Consider the following 18786-nt stretch of genomic DNA (forward strand, 5'->3'; position numbering starts at 1 on the left):
ATGATTATTTGAAATTCTTTAGCTGAGTCAAGGCCTTGGTACTTCTGCCTCCCACATGCCTGCATAATGAAATCCAGGACTTGACCAGGGTTTCTGAAACTCTGTCCTCAGATTGAAATGTCAGGGCCATGTGAAGCAAACAACTGTTACATTACAGAAGTCACTAATACAGATTTCTTTGAAAGTATTACTAATCTCTTCCATGTGGTAACTCACCAGGACATTTAGCTGTGATGAGCGTGCAGCTCTGATTTTAACTTTTTCTTGATGTTGCCTTTCAGAAAACGATAGCTGAATGCTTGAGTGCTGTCTCATCCTGATGTTCCTGACTTTAACCTTTCAGCACTGGTTCCCAGCACAGGCATGACTAAGCCACAAATGACATTGCCCTGGAGCACAGTACTCTGTCCATGTAAACTGGAGAATTATGGGATTATTATGGGCAGTTGTTTTCCTGCTCACACACACCTCCATGCATCACTCACAGCTACTTAACACAAAGGTCACAAAAATCTCCAGCCAGATATTTTGTCATAGAGAAATAAAATTTATAAACTAGAAATTTGCCTTCCCAGCTCTGACAGCTTCTGCCTGTGGAGCCTTTTCTTGTGGGAAAGCCCTCCCCCTCTTGTAAGGCCATTTACTGTTATTCTTACCAGGAAGGGAAAGATTACATCCCACTGAACGACTCTCACAGCTCAGAAGATGATGGTTTCTCCCAGGTGCCTTCCTCTGCCCAGCAAAACTCAGATGAAGAGGACTTTGACATGAGGATACGCTGCCACAGCCTAGCAGCAAGGTGAATCCCCTCTGAAAAGGGCAGGGAGAGCCCAGCAGCCTGACCTGTAAGGGAACCTGAGGGATATGGGGGGAACCCAGATGTTCGGAAAATCCCAGGTGATAAGGTGTGATCCAAGCATTTAGGCCATAGCTTCTTGCTTATAAAAGCAAAGTTACTTTGTTTTGCTCATGAGGAAGTGCGGATTTGTCAGCCTATCACATTCCTTCTTCTCCTCAACTATGCTGTCAGAGTATCATGTAAGGTGCTTCATCCTATCTGTTCCTAACTGACCCAAACAATTAGTCCCAGGCCTCTCCTCTCTGGTGAACCATGATAATGTGATGGAATCTACATGACATTTTCTGCTTATCCCACGTGGAGAGCTTATTGGGGCCTGATTCAGTCAGTCTAGTTTCCACTGCAGAAGTGGTATGGGGTTAAGAGGTCTAAGGTGAACCCATTACCCTCCCCAAATCCACCATTTGGGTCATCCTCCTTCCTGCATACTTTGGTTGCACAATGAGGAGGTTGAGTTCAGGTCCTGTTCATTCAGGACATTGACTCTTGCCTTTACTGAACACTGTATGCTTCTGTTGGCAGATACTACAACTGTGTCTCGTTCCCTGGTTGTTTGACGGGAGGAAATCAGATCAGGTGTCCATCCAGGATAAAGACATTTGAAGAGTTTCCCATGACACACACAATGTACAAGGCACACCCGGTGAGTAGTATCTGAGTGGATGTGAGTGGGGGGCAGTCTTTTCTGACACCTTTACTGTTAAGACTGTGGAAGGAAGATCACTCCTATCTTATGTCAGTCTGTCTGTGTCATTCCTGCTCGGTCCATCCAGTCCTATGCACCTTCATTTCTTCATCTGGCACACTGGGGTTTCTCTCCAGCACAGTTCACATTGCCTGAGTGGGAAACAGGGAGGTTAGATATACAAAAGGGGAGACTATAAAGGACCTCAGAGAAAAGCCTGCTCTTCACCCTCTCAAATCTGTCAACACAGCCTGGTTAAGCACACTGAAATCCTGCCAGGACTAGGTAAACCCAGAGTGCCTTTCTGCAGCTCCTGCTTATCTGCATCTTGATCCGCATGGCAGTGTGCATTAGGGACCCTCCAGGTCTCTCTGAACTGCACTGGTACTGATATCTCCTCTAGCAGCAGACCTGAAATCATACCTTCAGTCTCAGAGGAAAATATCACCTCTCACAGATTTGATGGTAATACATCTTCCAGCCAGGGAGCACTCATTTTTATTTCCCAAAAATGGCACTGAACTAAGCACACAAATCTTACCTTTTTATGTGCTGCATTTTAGAAGGTACCTAAGAAAATCAGATTCAGTAAAACTATGGAGCATGCTGGTAAAGTGCTCCTACCCCTTCTTCGCCATCAAACATACACACAATCTCATCTCCTGAATGATTTCTTCTTCCTTCCCACTCTGATCAGTCGACAGGGATGTTACTGATAACTCCTGTTGCTTCCTTCCAGGACAATCAGACAGACAGTGGGATGGTTCTGGCATCTGAGGAATTTGAGAGGATAGAAAACCGACACAGAAAAGAAGGTGGATTCAGGTACTCCTTAAGCCTAGCCACTGAGGCCTCCCTGCTGCCAAATTCAGTGAGACCAGGAGGCAGCTCCTGGTATCTCCCCATGGGCTGCACTGCTTGGAGCTTTCAACTGTGGGCCCTGAGCCAGATAAGTCCATGCACTCCTTAATGAGATGCAAAACACAGGAAGAACAGACGAGCCTGCTGTTTTCTAGGGTTTAAAAATATAAACTGTGCCCATCAATGAGAATGTGCCTGTTAAGATAATGATGCACAGTGGAGTGATGGTGTTAATGAGACTGTTAATGCTTATTGACATTTTTTGGTGAAATGTATCAGGGCTTGTTCAAGTAGTGGGAGATGGGATGGGCAGAAATTATGTAGCTGCCACCTTGCTCCCTCAGCCCTGACCCATGGGATACAGAGCCCTGATGTGGTGGAGCAAGGATGGGACAGGCCTTAGGAATTCCCACATGCTGACATGGAGTCTGGCAGGTTGAGCTGGCACTCTCAGAGCTCAGGATGTTATGGATGGTTATGTCCTTGACCCAGGCTTTTTAACTGGGTGGGAACCTGTGCAGCTCATATCTGCCAGAGCAGGCTGAGACCTTGTCTCTGTGACAATGTGTTGAGCAAGCCATGTCACCTCGTATGTAGACAAGGCCAGTCCCAAGCCCCTTCCTCACCTCATCTGCCTCCCAAGATCAGACTGGTCATTGTCTTTTCTCTTAGCCATAGCCCCGTGGCTCTTCTGCTCCTGTATCGAACCATCTCCTGCTTCTTGTCCTTGTCCCCTTTTCCCTAAGGCATGTTCCTGTTGTCTCCTACACCTGGTGTCCTGTCTCCTGGAAAACACTACTCTTAAACCTCTCCTTGAATGTGTCCCTACCCTTGCTCTTGTGATTTCTTGCCAGTCACCTGGTATTGGCAGGCACTGGACGGGACATATAATTTCTGCCCACAACTTCATCATCTTCCTTCTTTTCCTTTCGCCCATCCTGGCAATTGGTTTGTATGAATTTCTGTTATTCCTGCCAGATCTAGAGGGCAATGTCTCTTGTCTCTCCCTACTCATTGAGGTCCCAACCCTTCCCTGTATCTAGAAGGTATGCCAAAGGTATCTGGAAGAGCTGAAGTAAGTGTGCCAGTTATGTGTGGATTTGTCACAGAACATACAGGCTGTGCTTAGATTTAGAGCAAGGCCTGGTTTTGTGCTTTGAAATGGAGGTGCGAGTCCATTCCTGACCCTGTCTCTGCCACATGCATTAGAAGATGAGATTTGCTGCAGCTGGGATCTCTCTAAGCAGGACAGAGGCTTTCTGGGAGTGCCAAGGTTAATTCTCTGTGTTTCTCTCCCTCACAGCAGTAAAGGGCCCAGTCGAACCGTGGAGCTGTTAGGGGAACAGTCGGACCTGCGGGGCAGATGTCGGCCGTTGTATGGGTCCCAAGTCGGAGGCCAGACTTTTTACAACAGTGAATACGGGGAGCTGTCGGAACACTCTGAGGATGGCAGCTGCACCCCACCTGGTGAGGGGGCCAGTCCCCCCACTCTCCACACTTCCTTCTTCTCCGAGCAGTACTAATGGCACCGGGCCCTGGAAGCAACTGCCAAGGCCCTCCAAGCATGTCAACAGGGTCACTCAGAGCTTCTCCTTCAACCTGTGTCCATACTCAACAGGGAACCTGTCCCAAATGGACGGGGAACACTGATGTCTTTGGAATGCAGCGTGAACCACGCGGCGCCTCCAGCCGCAGCTTCTCTGTGCCGCGACTGGAGAGAGCACCTCACTGATTCCTCATGTTTCTTTCATTCCTGCACCTCAGACAGATGCATTCTGCCGGAGAGTGGGTGCCTGTGTTCAGCGCTGTGGCACTTTCTGCCTAACATCCAGCCTCCGCTCAGATCAGCTTCCCATTCAGAAAGCCCATTTCAGGTCAGATATAAATAGATCTGTCTTAGTCTCAAGTTTCTTCCTGGTGTGCAGCCTGAATGTTTTTCCTTGGATTGCTTCCTCCTCCCCTCATCATGATGTCAGCTGCTGAGCTGTGGAGCAGAATCAAAGGGAAGAAATCCCTAGTGGTATTAGCAGCAAGAGCAGGACAATTTAAAGAGGTGTACGGAGAGATCCCGAGGGATCTTTGTGAATGTTCATGCGTGCTGCTCATCCTGAGTAGGTGCCAGCCTCTCCATCCTCTGCAAGCAACACCCATACCCCTCTCATCTGAGGAAACCTGACAATCTGCCTTATCACTAGGATTATTTTAGCCATCTCAACATAGCTAGTGCTGAGTCGGTCATCAGCTGATGGCTAAAGTGCTCCCAGTGAGATAAACAGCAATTTTTTTGAAGGCCATGTACAAAACAGGTTCTTTTATGATCTCTGCTGGGAGGGGGTTACTCACAGATGTGCTGCCTTCCCCTTCTCCCAGAACAGTGCTGAGATCATTTGTTGCTTGAGTGAGAAATTAAAGCAAAGCTAGGTTAATTTGAGCTGGCTTCTAAACATAGAGTTTGCTGGGAGGAAAAAGATCAAAAGGGCAGGGAGTGAAATGTTTATTTTCTAGCCTCTGCAAAGCATTTTGGAAACAATGGAAGGAACAGTGCTTCAGCAATAAGGTGCTCTGGGTTGCATCCCCTTGTGTGTTGACATCACTGAACAGATGGAGCCCAGCCCCTGGCCAGGGCTCCATCCCTGATTCTCCTGGATGGACAGTTCTGCACCATGACATTTTCTGTCTCCCAAGTTCCCTGACTCAGAGGAGGCACTCTCTGCCCAGCAGGCTCCTCTCCAGTTTCTTTTGCTGAGCTTCCAGCAGGGCACACCTGACTCCAGAGGATTAAGAAACAGTTATTTGCTGAGGAAACATCCCCTCACTTTGGTCTTTTATTTCTAAGAGATACTACATGAATCCAGAGCTCTGGGGAGCCTCCGCAGCCCCTCTCTGTAGACTTCTGTACTGCTGCCTCACCACTTCCCACCTACTTCTATCCCTCCTGCTCCCAATCCAAGAGCTCAGCCACAGAGCATGGTTACATCACTGCCACAGGAGTCTGGGTAAAAAGGCTCCTTTGAACAGCTTGTCATCATCTCTTCTCCCACATGCCCATGGCTGGCAGAGCTCTGTGCACCAGGGCATCTCAGCACCAGGGAATTACTGCTTGTGGGCCACACCTCTGTCACAGAGCCAAGGGTTTGGACTTGTAAAACTGTGTTTCCTGTCAGATGTACAGCTTTCCCAAACTGTATTCCTTTTCCAGCAGAGGGTTTTATGCATTTCCTGACGTAAGCCTGTGAGTCCTTATGGATGATGTTGCCAAGTCTTAATTATAGTTCTCCACACAAGTATAATGGGGAGATTTATTTAGCACATGGGAAAAGCACGCCTGTCATTCAGATTCTCTAAGCCTGTGCAGCTCGTTCAATGTTCCACTCCCTTTATGTGTCAGCAGGATGACATGGCTGCAATTTCCATGGTAAAAAAAGAGGCACAAAACCAGACCAGCTTGAGCCAAACTGGCTCAGGATTTAGAACTGGAAACTGCATATGACAATGAATTCCCTGACTTCTACTGGTGTCCCCTGAAGCTGCCAGGAATTTAAGCGTCTTTAAGTAATTGTTACGACTCAGTAAGAATCCTCTGGCAGGAGCTGCTGGAGAGCCAGTACAAGGAAGTAGGAGAGCCAACAGGGTGTAGGCCAGATCAAATTCTCCTGCCCTCATCTTGCGCTGCTTTTTGAACTGGTGGTTCCCTTGGCAGAAGGGAGGCTGCATGTGACTCGTGCTGCTAGAGGTTTCCACTGGCATTGACAGGGGTAGAAGGTGACCAGGTGAGCTAAATTCAGGCTGCTTGCTGGGTGATGTGTGTCCATAGGACCCAGACTCTCTTGTTTCCAGTGCTCCATGAAGGGTTCTCTGCCTGGAAACAGCTCCATCTGAGAGACGGCCCAATAAAGAGGACTACAAACAAAATAATAGTTAAAAAACATAATTTCAAAGTAGCTGTTAGTTCCTGTCCATATGTAAGGGATAGGTATATGCCAGCAAAGCATGACATTTGCTGAGCAGAGGCAGGATTCCTCAGCAGAAAGGGGACAGAGGCATCTTAGTGCCCAAGTTGGTTGTCAGCATGGACATCCAGCCAGTACAGCTGCGCTTTTTCTCTAGGTTTAGCTGTAAATTGTTCACAAGCATCCTTGTGGAGAAGGGTTGTTAAAACCGCTGTTAACCATCCCCTGCTTCACCCTTGGGAAAGCTCTTCTGTGTCATCTGATTTTTGAACATTCAACTCCACAGAAGTTTATCTTCTCTCTCTTGCATCATCTAGATGGAGGGTGGAATCAGATTTTATTTGGTCTGTGTCAACAGCAGTGCATGAACAATGCAGCCTGATAGGAGCAAAAGCTGGCTCCTCTTCAGACACTCCTGCAGATGAAGAACAACTGTAGTGCGGGCTACTGAAGAGCTGTTGGGACAATTGTACTTTTGCTCTCTAAAGGTATACAAAAAATTAGATATACAAACCTGATAACCCTTCCCACTCTTTTGAATTATTTCTGGTCTTTTATTTTTACTGTCTCCAGATAAGCATATGAAATGAAGCTGGTCTGTTTTGGTTTTAATATGTGAAACAGGCGTGTTGTCTATATTTCCACAGCAACAAAGGAGTATTTCAATGTTTAAAACCCAGGGTTTGATATTTGTGCCTGCTCTGTTCACAATGCACTCTCCGTTTTGTTTGGGCTTCTTACTGGAACTCAACATTGAAGCTAAGCTATTTATCATCATCACTGTCCTTTCAAATGGCTGCTTCCACTCTATGCTCAGTCTCACTTTTCTTTACGAAGTGTTGGTGTTGAGAGGACATTCCTCCCTCCTGAAAACAAAGTGTTAGGTCCCCTACTTGCAAATACACGTGTGTCTCTGAAGAAAAACCTGTGTATCAAGTAACACTACATTTATATTGCAATATTTTAACCTGGTACCTGTTGTTGCTCTAGCAGCATTCAGTGTTTCAGTGGGCTGCCTTTGAAGCAAGTAGGCTAAAACAGGGGTTATGTGTGAGTACAAAGCATGGTCTGTGTGAGTGTGAGTGTGCTTTGGGTGAGTGTGTGGGTATTTGCACGTGAGTTTTCCTACCAGTGAGCGTATGTGAGTGATTGTAACTCACGTTGACTCTTGTCTCTGGAAGTTCATGGTTATATATGAAACCAGTTAGAACACTGCTTCCTTTCCTCTCCTCCTATAGTACTTGTTATCCCTTGCCATTAAGAGTTTTGTTGTAATATCTCAATGTGAAAATGAATAAAGTCATAAATGGCAGCTGTTCTCTGGTTCCTGGGGCCACCTCTGCCCCTGGGGCAGCCCAGCCCCGGCCCAAGCCATCAGCATATTTTGAGTTTATTATTTTTACTTTTGTGCCCGTTTGCATTTCCCTGCATTCTCTTGGAAACAACTGGATCTTGTGGCATTTCCATCCAGGATAAAACTCTGTCTTTTCTCATGGTGAAGTCATATTCTTTTTGGCTAAGCTCTCTAGCAGAAGCAAGCACGGCACCCAGCCCTGTGCCCCGGACCATGACCCTTCCCTGTCACCTCGGCCCTGGGGGTCTCAGCCCTGGAGGTCTCCAGCCTTCCTGTCCTCATTCACCACACCAGGGGAACGAGAGACCCCCGGACCCCCCTTCTCCTCAGGGAATCAAATCCCCCCGCCAACGCCCTTTCTCAAGGCAACACCACACCCCGGACTCCCCTTCTCCACGTAGTACCAAACCCGCACAGACCCTCTTCTTCTCAGCGCAGAAACTCCCCGCAGGCTCCCTCTCCTTCTAAGGGCACCTAACCCCGCCTCGGACGGGGTGCCATTCTCCTCACGGCACTCACCCCTGGACCGGACCCCCTTGTTATCATGGCACCAAATTCCCTCCCAATTCCTATTCTCCTCACGGCACCGACCCCCGGACCGGACCCCCTTGTTATCATGGCACCAAATTCCCTCCCAGTTCCTATTCTCCTCACGGCACCGACCCCCGGACCGGACCCCCTTGTTATCATGGCACCAAATTCCCTCCCAGTTCCTATTCTCCTCACGGCACCCACCCCCGATCCCCGACCCCCGCCCCGGGCGAGCCCCTGGCGGTGCCGCCGCCGGCCCGCAGGTGGCGCCCTCCCTCCGCGGGCCCCGGCGGGAAGATGGCGGCCGCTCTGTGGCTGTGCCCCAGCAAAGCCGAGGGCGGGAGCGGGGCAGGGGCGGCACCGCGGCTGGACGAGGTGTTCACTGTGAAATGGGACAGAACTGGATTCATGAGCATTTCGCTTAATTTAAAAAAAAAAAAAAAAATCATCAGGAGTTCAAGGAACGCTCAGGCACAGCTCCCTCCTTACCACTGGGTGGACCTGTGAAGGCATCCAAAAGGACCTTTTAATTTTCCTTTGCCCATCCAAGGACCTGCCCATCTGGGGAATGAGGAGATTGAAGCTGTTCTACTGATGAAATATCCTGTTTTGGTGCATCCTGGAGCAGTGCTTGGCTGCTCCTCTTCTGGGGCCTTGAGCAGACCCCTTGGCTGCTCCTCACCTTCCTTCCAGCCCATCCACAGGGCATCCATAGGAAGAGCCTCCCAGCCGTGTGAGCGGGGATGGGGATGGGGATGGGGATGGGGATGGGGATGGGGATGGGGATGGGGATGGGGATGGGGATGGGGATGGGGATGGGGATGGGGATGGGGATGGGGATGGGGATGGGGATGGGGATGGGGATGAGGATGGGGATGGGACTAAGGAAGCAGCCCTCACACAGTCATTGGAGCACCTCTCTCCATCAGAAGCACAGCCTGCAGGAAACCAGACAGGGCAAAATAAAAACCAGTTCATGTGGTTAGCAAAGAACTGGGGATGCTCATGTTGGGCCCCTTGTTTTACTTCTAATATGGCCAGTGAATGCTTCCTAAATGCTTTTCAAAAGGGCTTCTCTGAAGGTCAGCACAGTGATAGCAAAAAATCCTTCAGGCCCCCAGGACTTCTTGACCCCTTCTGAGGACGTTTCGGCAATAAAGCACATGAGTTTGCATCAGAATGATGCAGAGCTCTTAGTGCTGAGAAATCAAAGCAAGAACATCTTCAAAACATGTTCTGCACACTGCAGTGTGTCAGCCACAACTCTCACCCTCTGGCTGGGGTGAAAGTTTGGGTGAAATGCGGAGGCAATCAATAGCATGTGGTTCCTCACCCGGCATGTACCAAGAAGGGCAAAAGTAAATTTTAAAAAATGTAAGCAGAACATTCAGTTGCTGCTTCAGAATCATTTCCTGGATTGTATTGACATTTCTACAAAGATTTGCAGAAATAGCTTCTCAAAGGATTTTACAGAACCACACACGCCTTTAGCAGAATCCATAGGTCTCTTCTGCTCCTAGATGCAGGTTTGCAACCATGCTGCTTTCCTCGGAAATGAAACAGGTCTCTCCAAGGGCAGGATAAAACTACTCGCTTCTCAATGAAATAAACACACTGTGCTTCGACAGTGTTATGTGTGTGTGTGTGTGTGTGTGTGTGTGTGTGACCAGGTGCATCAGAAATGAATAAAATGCAAAAGCTCCCAGAGGAAAATGGGTTAATAAGATGCATAGATTAAACACCGGGCTTATCTGAGGGCCTTCCCTTGCAGCTGGGGATATTACCAAGGAGACCATATCTCAAAAGAACAGCTCCACAGCCATTTTTTCAGAAACTTAGAAAATATCCTAACTCACAATCCTGCAGTAATTGTTCTCTTTGCTGTAACTAATTTTCAGTTAGTTTACCTTTCAAAATCCAAGGGGGCCATTACACTATTTTGTTAGACCTCCCAAGAGGCTGAAATCCTTAAAACTTTGTTAGATGATCATTCATCAAACCCCATTTTACAGTATTTCTTGGGATTAATATTTATTAACAATATTTGAGTGTTTGTACAATTTCCCATTTTAGTGTCAGAAGCAAGTAATGCCAAAGAGAGTAGGAATGACCGGATCCTGACACAAAGTCTGTGCTGTTCCTGCCCCCAAAGCCCATTCAGTTCTGCCTGAGCAGACTGAATACATCCCACCTGGTTTTCACACACCCAGCTCTTTCACCCCCTATTTCTGACATGCTTTAAAATTCTGTATCTTTTTGGCGATCAGCGCTCCTGAACTGGAAATATTTTTCTGAAAAGATGCTGAGGAGCCATGGGTCCCAACATCTTAAGCTGCACCATTGTAGGTTTTGGTTGGACATTAGGAAGACTTTCTTCACAGAAAGGTGGTTAGATTTTGGAAAGGACTATCCAAGGAGGTGGTGGAGTCACCGTCCCTGTAGGTGTTTAAGGAAAGACAGAGTATATGGCACTCGGTGCCATGCTCTAGTTGACATGGTGGTGTTTGGTCACAGGTTGGACTCGGTGAGCTCAGCAGTGTTTTCCAACCTATCTGGTTCGGTGATGCTGCGGTCTAACGCCTCACGGAACCGCGGGTCGCTGCCCGCTGTCATTCCAGCCACCCCCGCGCCCAGCTCCCACCACCGCCTGGCCACGCCCACAATGACATCATACACGGCGGCCCCGCCCTGGAGCTGGCCCCGCCTTCCCGGGGGCGTGGTCCGTGCCCAGGCTCCGCCTCCCGCCCTCGTGGCGCGGGGCGGGGCGTGCGGCGGCTGCGCAGAGCGTGGAGCTGCAGTCGAGGCGCGGAGCCGGTAGCGGAGCCGCGGGACGGTGCGCGGGCTCCGCCGCCCTCGGGGCGAACCGGGCATGAAGCGACGGCTGCCGGCTGCGGACGTCGGGCCGGGCACTGAGCTGCGCCGCCTCCCGCACTAAGGCGGCGACGAGCCCCGAGGCGAACCGAGGCGGCGCGGCGGGCCGAGTCCGAGGCGAGCCCCGCGGCTTTTCGCGAGCGCGACTGAGGCGGCAGCGGCGGCTTCTGCCAGCAGCCTCCTTTGGGCTGGCGAGGGGCTGCACGGGGAGGGGGCCGCAGCGCCGGCCCCGCCTCCTCCCCTCGCCCGCCGGAGCTCCCCCGCGGAGGCGGGCGGGCGGTAGGAGCGCGGCGCTCTGAGGGACCGGCGGAGCCCCGAGGGACCGGCGGAGCCCGGCTTTCCCCGAGCAGCTTCCCCTGGGAAGCGGCGGCGGATCGGACTCGGCTGGGACCTGCCATGACTCCCCTGGCTCCTCCCATGGCATGAGCCCGAGCTCTCCTCCCCGCTCCGCCTGCTTTTGGTCTCTCTCCGCTCCCGGGCTGTCAGATGGGATAGGACACACCCGGGCGTGCGGGGCTCGACGCTGCCGCGGGGGAGCGGCGCAGGCAACCGGTGACGGCCGTCGGCTCGCCTGGAGTCGAAGATGAGCTGGCGGTGGGCTCGCCAGCACTGGAACGGCGGCTCCTCCGTGCTGCTGCTGCTGCCGCTGCTGCTGTGGCACGGCCGGGTCCGGCCGGCCGGCGCCGATAACGCCAGCCAGGCGTACTACACCGCGATCATCAACGTGACGGTGCTGAGCCCCGAGCGCGGCGGCCCCACCGTGCTGCGGATCGACCGTGGCCGCTACGGGCAGGACTCCCCGAAGGTGGAGGTCAAGGGGCTGCTGGTGGCTCCCGTCCCCATCAACGGAGGTAACGCTTCCCTCTCTCGCTGCCGGGTGGTTGGTCCTTGCCTGGGCTGGGCAGGCTTTCCTAGAGAGCTCTGACAAACGAGGAGAAAGAGCTTGCCCAGAGGAAAATAAATAAATCCGTGATCTGAGAGTGTTGGCTTGAATAACGGCTTAGCAAAGCATAATGTGCTTTCCAGCATGGATCCCGGTAGATTGAGTGTATTGATGGGTGAAGGTGTTATTCCTTAACTAATTGTGGAGAGGGTAGTGATAGTCGGCAGTATTTGGTTACAGCATTGCGTTGAATCTCAGAACAGCTGCATAGCCATCTCGCTGTGCATCTGGATAGCTTTGGCAACTGCGTGAAGTCACAGTTTTTCAGTGTGCAGTTCCTAAAAACGCTGTTTAAGCTGCCCATCAAGACTTGGAAGGACTGAAGCTACCAAGTTGTTGCTCTCACAGCCAGCCCAAAATGTGCTTGTTTCCAGTACTGGACACTGGATAGAGTGTCCAAGTAAGTTTTCTTTTAATTAAGCAAAGCTGTTGCCCATCAGCTCTTCATTTGGTAAATGTTGGGGTTTACAGAGAACACTAATTTGAACAGCTGAGAGTATTGTCATGATTTTTGCCTGAAGCGAAACCAGTATCTTCAGTAATAGTAATGTAGTTTTAATAGTATCTTATTTTTGACAGCCATTCTTGACATTATCTATAAGAAATGGACTACTTGATGGAGTACAGTGGTCCCAACCTGCCTCCTGGACAGTAAACATCTGAATAATGTATTAAGTGAAATATTGTAGTCAGTTAAAACTAGAGTCTAAGTGGTGAATACTAAGAGTGTTTTAGAAGAATTGATAACACAAAACTAATATATTATTAGAAGCTTTAGCGAATTCGCCAAACCTTAAAATCAGGAAAATACTTTCGTGCTTCTTCAGAACAAATGAATTCTGCTAGGTAGCCTCTGTAAGATTCTGGTCCGTCAGCAGGTGTTTGCCAGTCTCACTGGAATTCAATTTCAATAGCTCTGTAGAATATAACTAGGGGTAGATTTTGGGGTGGAAGGGTGAGGAAGCAGAAATTGTTGAGGAAGTCTGCTGTAAAATGATTTTTATTTGTACTTCAAATCCCGTCTATCAGCTAGCATAAAATATGTTGCAGTCATTCTTCTGCTTCCTGATATTCCTCACTTATATCCCATCCCCCCAAAACCCTCTTGAAATCAGGAGTCTGCCCTGAAAGTTTTAGGCCTGTAAACACTGTTATTGATAGTACTTTAACAGGTTTTAAAATACTGCCTTTTAATACATGAAAGGTATCGAAACACTTCATTTTTTTTTTTGAGCTGTGTTATTTGTCAAGAAAAACTTTGGATACTAATTTCTATTAATTTGCCTCTGTAACTTTTTCTGCTTTCTTTTGATCTGCCTTCACTAAAATGCAATTTAAACACTGAGGTAGGCTTTGGTAGCATTTTCACCGGCAGCTGATAATGAGAAGAGCTAAATAAAATTATAAACAGCATTTTTATACCTACTGCTAAGTACTGTGATGAATAACTTTATTGGGAAAACACAGCAGGAAGCGTGAAAATGGCAGACCTGACGTGGTTTGACATAGTACAGTTGTTAAAACTTTATTGTCAATTTTGGGGGAAATTGAGTTTTGCCCTTCTGTTTCATTACAGACAATTTAAAGCAAGCACAACAGCAGTTGTCTTCCTTACTTTTAGATACTCTGAATTGTTCTGTGTAGGTTGTTATACACTTCTATTTTATTTGAGTTTTGCTGATGTGCCTGTGGTTTAAAAATGTTTCATGTAGTAAGAAAGATTGGAATATTTTTTGCTTTTAGTTAAGCTGTTCTTGAGCATCTTCTGCCTTTTGATATTCTGATTTGATAAAAGATGATGCAGTCTTGCTGAAAGTAATTGCTCTAATGTTTTTTTTATCAGCCTGTTAATATTGCTGTAGAACTCATTTGCAAAATTTTTTTCTAATAGCTCTAAACATGAGTAGCTGCCAGCCACTGCTCTTAGACCAGTAAATGCTGCACCCCAGTTTTCATGTATCCTCAGAAGAAAAAAGACTCTACAATTGTTAACAACTTTATTTGAATATATCTTGAATTTGAAACTGCTTTGATGTCAAGCATTCACCCATTTATGGGCTATCTTTGAAATTTTCACACGTGTGGGTGGTCTGTTAGCACCTTGATGGCATGGACTGTTTTAGAGCTGAGGTGTCCTTAATTTCACATTTTTGCATGCTCTGTGAAGAATCATAGAATGGTTTGGGTTGGAAGGGACCTTGAAGATCGTAAAGTTCTGACCCCATTGCCATGAGCAGGGATGCTTCCCGTTAGACCAGGCTGCCCAAAGCCCCATTCAGCCTGGCCTTGGACACTTCCAGGAATGAGGCATTTTATTGCATCCCTTACTCATTGCCTGCAGGGAAATAATTGAGTTTACTAATTTGATATTTAGGGCAAATGATCTGCTTCTAACCACACTCTGTTTGTGATTTTAAGTGTTCTGTGATGTCTCTTGACTTCTACTCTTGAATATGCCCAATATTTTATGTACTGCTTTTTGAAGATGCCAGTCCCATGTGGTCACCTGTCCTTTAAATCTCAGTGCAGCATGATAGTCAATCACTTCTCCCATTTTTTTAGCAGGATTTCTTATGGAATTCAACCTTGTCATGTTAATACATGTATTAAAACTCTTTCCATGTTCTTTTAATAGAGCTTGTATGAAATTGATAGGGGCTTTCAAAGGCAATGTTCCCCTGGGAGTGGGGTGGCGGTAATTGGCATGACCGCCTGTGAATGTGACTTGTGAAAGTGCAGCTCCAGCGAGCTCTTGGTCACAGTTGGCTGCTGGGTGTACATTCAGCACCTGTGTGGGCGGATTTTTCCACGCACATTAAATGCATGATAGCAGCATAGTTTCTCTATTAATCTCTCTTCCGTTCTTCTTCTTTGAGTTCCTTTTCTTACCTCCTCTAACTTGTTAATCTCTCTCTTGTCATGATTTAATTTCTTATTAGAAGAGTGTTTTAAACCACTTGTGGACATGAATGCTTGCAGATTCCAAAAAAAAAAAAAATGTTGTGCATGGACGTATAGAAGTGAAATGCATCTTCACAGCTGATGCAGGTTTTCTGATAGTTTAGTTCAGGTTTATAGTATTTCTTCAGTGAGATTCCTGAATACTTCTCAGTCCCTTACCCTGTTATTTGTGACTTTGTGCAACCAGATATTTTCATAGAATCATAGAGTGGTTTGGGTTGGAAAAGACCTTAATTATTGTCTAGTTCCAAGCCCCCTGCCTTGGGAAGGGACACCTTCCTAGACCAGGTTGGTCAAAGCCTCATCCAATCTTGCTTTGAATACTTCCAGGTCATTTCAGCCCAGTCCTCTCACAGCAGCTGCCTGGGTGCTCCTGGATGTCTGTACATGGACAGACAAGTGCAAGTGCTCAGCCCAGTGCCACTCCAGTGATCTGTGGTTTTACTCTTCTTTGGTGTTGGGAGCCAGTTGTGGTGCAGACCTTTAGATGTCAGGCATATTCCCCTGGCCATGGCAAACCAAGCTAGAAGCCACTGAATACTCACCTTAATGGTTCTTGGTAGAAACTTGCAGTGCTTTGTGGCTTAGTTCCCTCAAAAACATTCTCCATGGGGACCAGGACTCTTTGTGGCTGTTGAATCTGGGTTATTGCTTTTCTTCTGTGCTTGGATTCCAGTGTGAGGACTGGAAATTCAGTCCTGTGTGCTCTTAAGAGTCCCCTTGCAAGACTTGCTGGGAGGTAAGGTTTTGTACACCTTGGCTGGCTTGGGAAGCTGGGAAGCAGGCAGGATGCCCAGGACTGGTTATGGGGATGACTGGAAGGGAAATAGCAGCAGAGCCAGCGTTGAAATGTTAAAATTCACTGAGCCAGTAGGTCAGGAACGAGGGGGTGAAGAGGAGTGGAAAGGGATGGAGTCTAAAGGGCTTGTAGGGAAGTGGTGGTTGTACAAAAGCTCCTTTGGAGAAAGAGCTCATAGGAAGGAAAGCTCCCGGAAAGGGGTATAAGGGTTGGAGCTGGGCAAGGAGACTGAGAATATGAGGAAAAACATACGTTAGAAGGTGAAAGTGTGGAAGAAACAATATTGGCTCAGCATTAGGAAGGAAGTGTATCTTTTGCATAGCGCTGTAACTACAGCATTCTGTAGCATCTGGCACTTCATAAACATGTTGTGTGAACAAGTTCTAGCTGCAGAAGGTTTGAAATGCCAGTTTCCTGGTAACTACGGAGCTTTAGGCAGCATTCAGACAGAAATTCTGTCCCAGAATCCAAACCAGTAAGGAAAATGCAACAAGCAAATATATCAGTAGAGTAGGGGAAGGAGAATCTTGTGCTATGCTTCTGTCCTTCATCATTGATCTTTGTATCCGGCTTAATTAGTAGTCATTAATTGATAGCAAAAGTGCAGGCTATATATTGGAGTATATAGCCACAATTGTAGAATACTTACTGAGCTAACAAGATTAAATCTGAACTATTATAGGACTCTTCTAAGCTTCAGTGATTTTCTTTTGTTTAACTTCCTCTCTGTAACCAGATTACCTCTTGTTCAAAGAGTTTCTTTTTGTGCTAAAGCCAGCTTTAGTCAAAGCAATTACCTGAAAAAGCTCTTGAAAATAAAATGTTGCTGTACATAATTCATTGATTCATTGGCACCACCTTATAAAGTAGAAATTATGACTGGCTTGAATAAGGGCTGTATTGGTAATAACACAAGTGGTAATGCATTGAAAGAAAATATGTCCATTGCATGTATTAAGCCCTAATGGGATAGAAAATAACTAGTGCCATTCCTTGAAATAATCAGTCAGCACTGCTGAGTTGCCTCTGTGAATTTCCCAGCTGAATTCCTTTTCTGGAAATTTTATCACAGGATTATAATTAATGTGTTGCACAAAGCTGTCTTATTTTACCAGTCAGGTGCTCTACCTAGTGCCTACCTGGGCAGCAGAACTGTAGGGAGGGAATGTTTTGGGGTATAGTGTGCATGACCCTGCACCTTCCCCTGCTCTTCTGTGGTTTCTTTCCCAACAAGCCTCTTGATCTGCTGTCCCTCAAAATACTAGTGGTGTCTCTCCAGCTATTGTATTACAGTGACTGAAGGTCAGACTTTAAAATGATTTCTGTATGTGTAGCTGAGACAGACCAGCTCTGGCAACTGGTGCTGGCTTTACAGAGTACAGTATTATTTAGGATGAAATCAATAGCAAGATATATGACCTTCAGAGGAGAAAAAAAGAAAAAGGAGAAAAAACCCCTGCATAGAATAAAATGGTTAATGCCCAGAGAGTGGGATATTTCTGTGAAAAGGGGACAAAGTCTGACAGCAGCCAGTGCAGCAACCTTGGCTGAAGGGGGGTGTCACAGCTACGTTCAAAGCGATGCAAGAGCAGCAGAAACACACAGAATGAGAAAGAGCAAAGCCAGCCACAGTTCAGGACTAGGGGACAGTCTGCATTCAGGCAGGTGTGCACTTCTGATAAAGCTGCTGGGAGCTGCCCTTTTCATTTCACTTTTGCTCCACAAAATGGCTCTCCTTCTTATAGGGAGAAGGCTAAAACATGGCCAAGCAATTGGAAAAGGAGGAAAGTACTGTTGTGCTGATGAGAGGTTGCCACTACTTTTTCAGTAGCTGGGGAACCTTGGTTGGATCTGTTGCATTAACTATTTTTTCCCATGAATTCCTGAAATGCTGTCGCAGACCTTAGTCCTTCAGCAGAAAGGGGTCTTGAATTATAAAAAATGCTCAAGGAAAAACAGTTACACAAATTGAGCAGCCTGGTGTATTCTGCAGAAGGAAACTGAAGCTCTCCTAAAGCAGAAAACAAACATGAGCCTAATGACAGGTACTTAAATCACAACTGATTCTTCTGTAAAGAGGCTCTTCTATGGTGTTGGGACTTATGGTAGGAAGAGAGAGATTTACAACATTGTACATAGCTCTTTAACCCAGCAGGCTGCCACTTTTAACAGAAAATTGTGGGTTTTGCCAGCACATGATGCATAGATAAAACACAGAGACAGGGTAAATAGCTTTTATTTCAAATAAGCCAGAAGAGTAGCACACTTATAGGGAAACTTACTTAAATGGCGTTCTGTATGCTTATATCTTCTGAACTTCCATGAGTAGCTTCTGACATCTTTTTCTGTGCAAGTGATTTGTTTTAGAACAATTTAATGTGAAGTTGCTTTTCCTTCTGGCAAGTAGCATCAGTTTTGGGCCTCTGAGCTACAAGAAAGGCATTGAGGTAGTGGAACATGTCCAGAGAAGGGCTAAGGGGCTGAAGCACAGGTCTGAGGCAAGGCCACCTTCTTGCTGTCAAAAACCCCCCAGGAGGGTGGAGCCAGGTGGCATTCAACATCTTCTCCCAGGTAGCAAGTGGCGCAATGAAAGGAAACTGCTTCAAGCTGTGCCTGGAGGGGGTTAGATTTGATACTAGGAAAAAATTCTTAACTAAAAGGATTGTCAAGCAGTGAACCAGACTGCCCAGGGCAGTGGTGGGGAGTCAGTGTACCTGGAGGGATTTAAAAGACCTGTAGATGTGGTGCTCAGTTGGTTTAGTGGTGAACACATCAGTGCCAGATTAATGGTTGGATTCGATGATCTTAGAGGTCTTTTCCAACCCAAACAATTCTATGATCATCCAGGTAATGCTTGCAACCTGTGTGGTTTTGATTCTAATTGAACTTTGGATAGCAGGTCATAGATGGCAGAGTCGTGGAAAGTGTCAGTGATGATTCTGGCTGACCCTGTTCACATGTGTCCCCTTCAG

The 18786-nt window shown here is 47.3% G+C and overlaps 2 protein-coding genes across 8 annotated transcripts in view; both read left to right on the forward strand.

Annotated features, from left to right (window-relative positions):
• The window catches only part of FLT4 (fms related receptor tyrosine kinase 4), a 63223-nt gene extending 55556 nt beyond the window's left edge, over nucleotides 1–7667 (forward strand). For 2 of the 4 annotated variants that reach the window (XM_040078281.2, XM_040078279.2), the window contains exons 27-30: nucleotides 660–799; nucleotides 1382–1502; nucleotides 2284–2369; nucleotides 3709–7667. In XM_040078281.2, the coding sequence (XP_039934215.1) occupies nucleotides 660–799; nucleotides 1382–1502; nucleotides 2284–2369; nucleotides 3709–3928 (567 nt within the window). In that variant the 3' untranslated portion in view covers nucleotides 3929–7667. Of the gene's footprint in view, nucleotides 1–659; nucleotides 800–1381; nucleotides 1507–2283; nucleotides 2370–3708 lie in introns of all 4 variants that reach the window. The other 2 variants (XM_040078280.2, XM_058422488.1) reach the window with 2 other exon arrangements.
• Nucleotides 7668–11347: 3680 nt separating this feature from the next.
• RNF130 (ring finger protein 130) overlaps nucleotides 11348–18786 on the forward strand; it is a 51837-nt gene continuing 44398 nt past the window's right edge. Inside the window, exons 1-2 of one of the 4 annotated variants that reach the window (XM_040078186.2) lie at nucleotides 11348–11606; nucleotides 11672–11962. In XM_040078186.2, the coding sequence (XP_039934120.1) occupies nucleotides 11534–11606; nucleotides 11672–11962 (364 nt within the window). In that variant the 5' untranslated portion in view covers nucleotides 11348–11533. Of the gene's footprint in view, nucleotides 11963–18786 lie in introns of all 4 variants that reach the window. The other 3 variants (XM_040078187.2, XM_040078185.2, XM_040078184.2) reach the window with 3 other exon arrangements.

Source organism: Hirundo rustica, chromosome 14 (assembly GCF_015227805.2).
Source record: "Hirundo rustica isolate bHirRus1 chromosome 14, bHirRus1.pri.v3, whole genome shotgun sequence".
In the NCBI taxonomy this organism is placed as follows: Eukaryota; Metazoa; Chordata; class Aves; order Passeriformes; family Hirundinidae; genus Hirundo; species Hirundo rustica.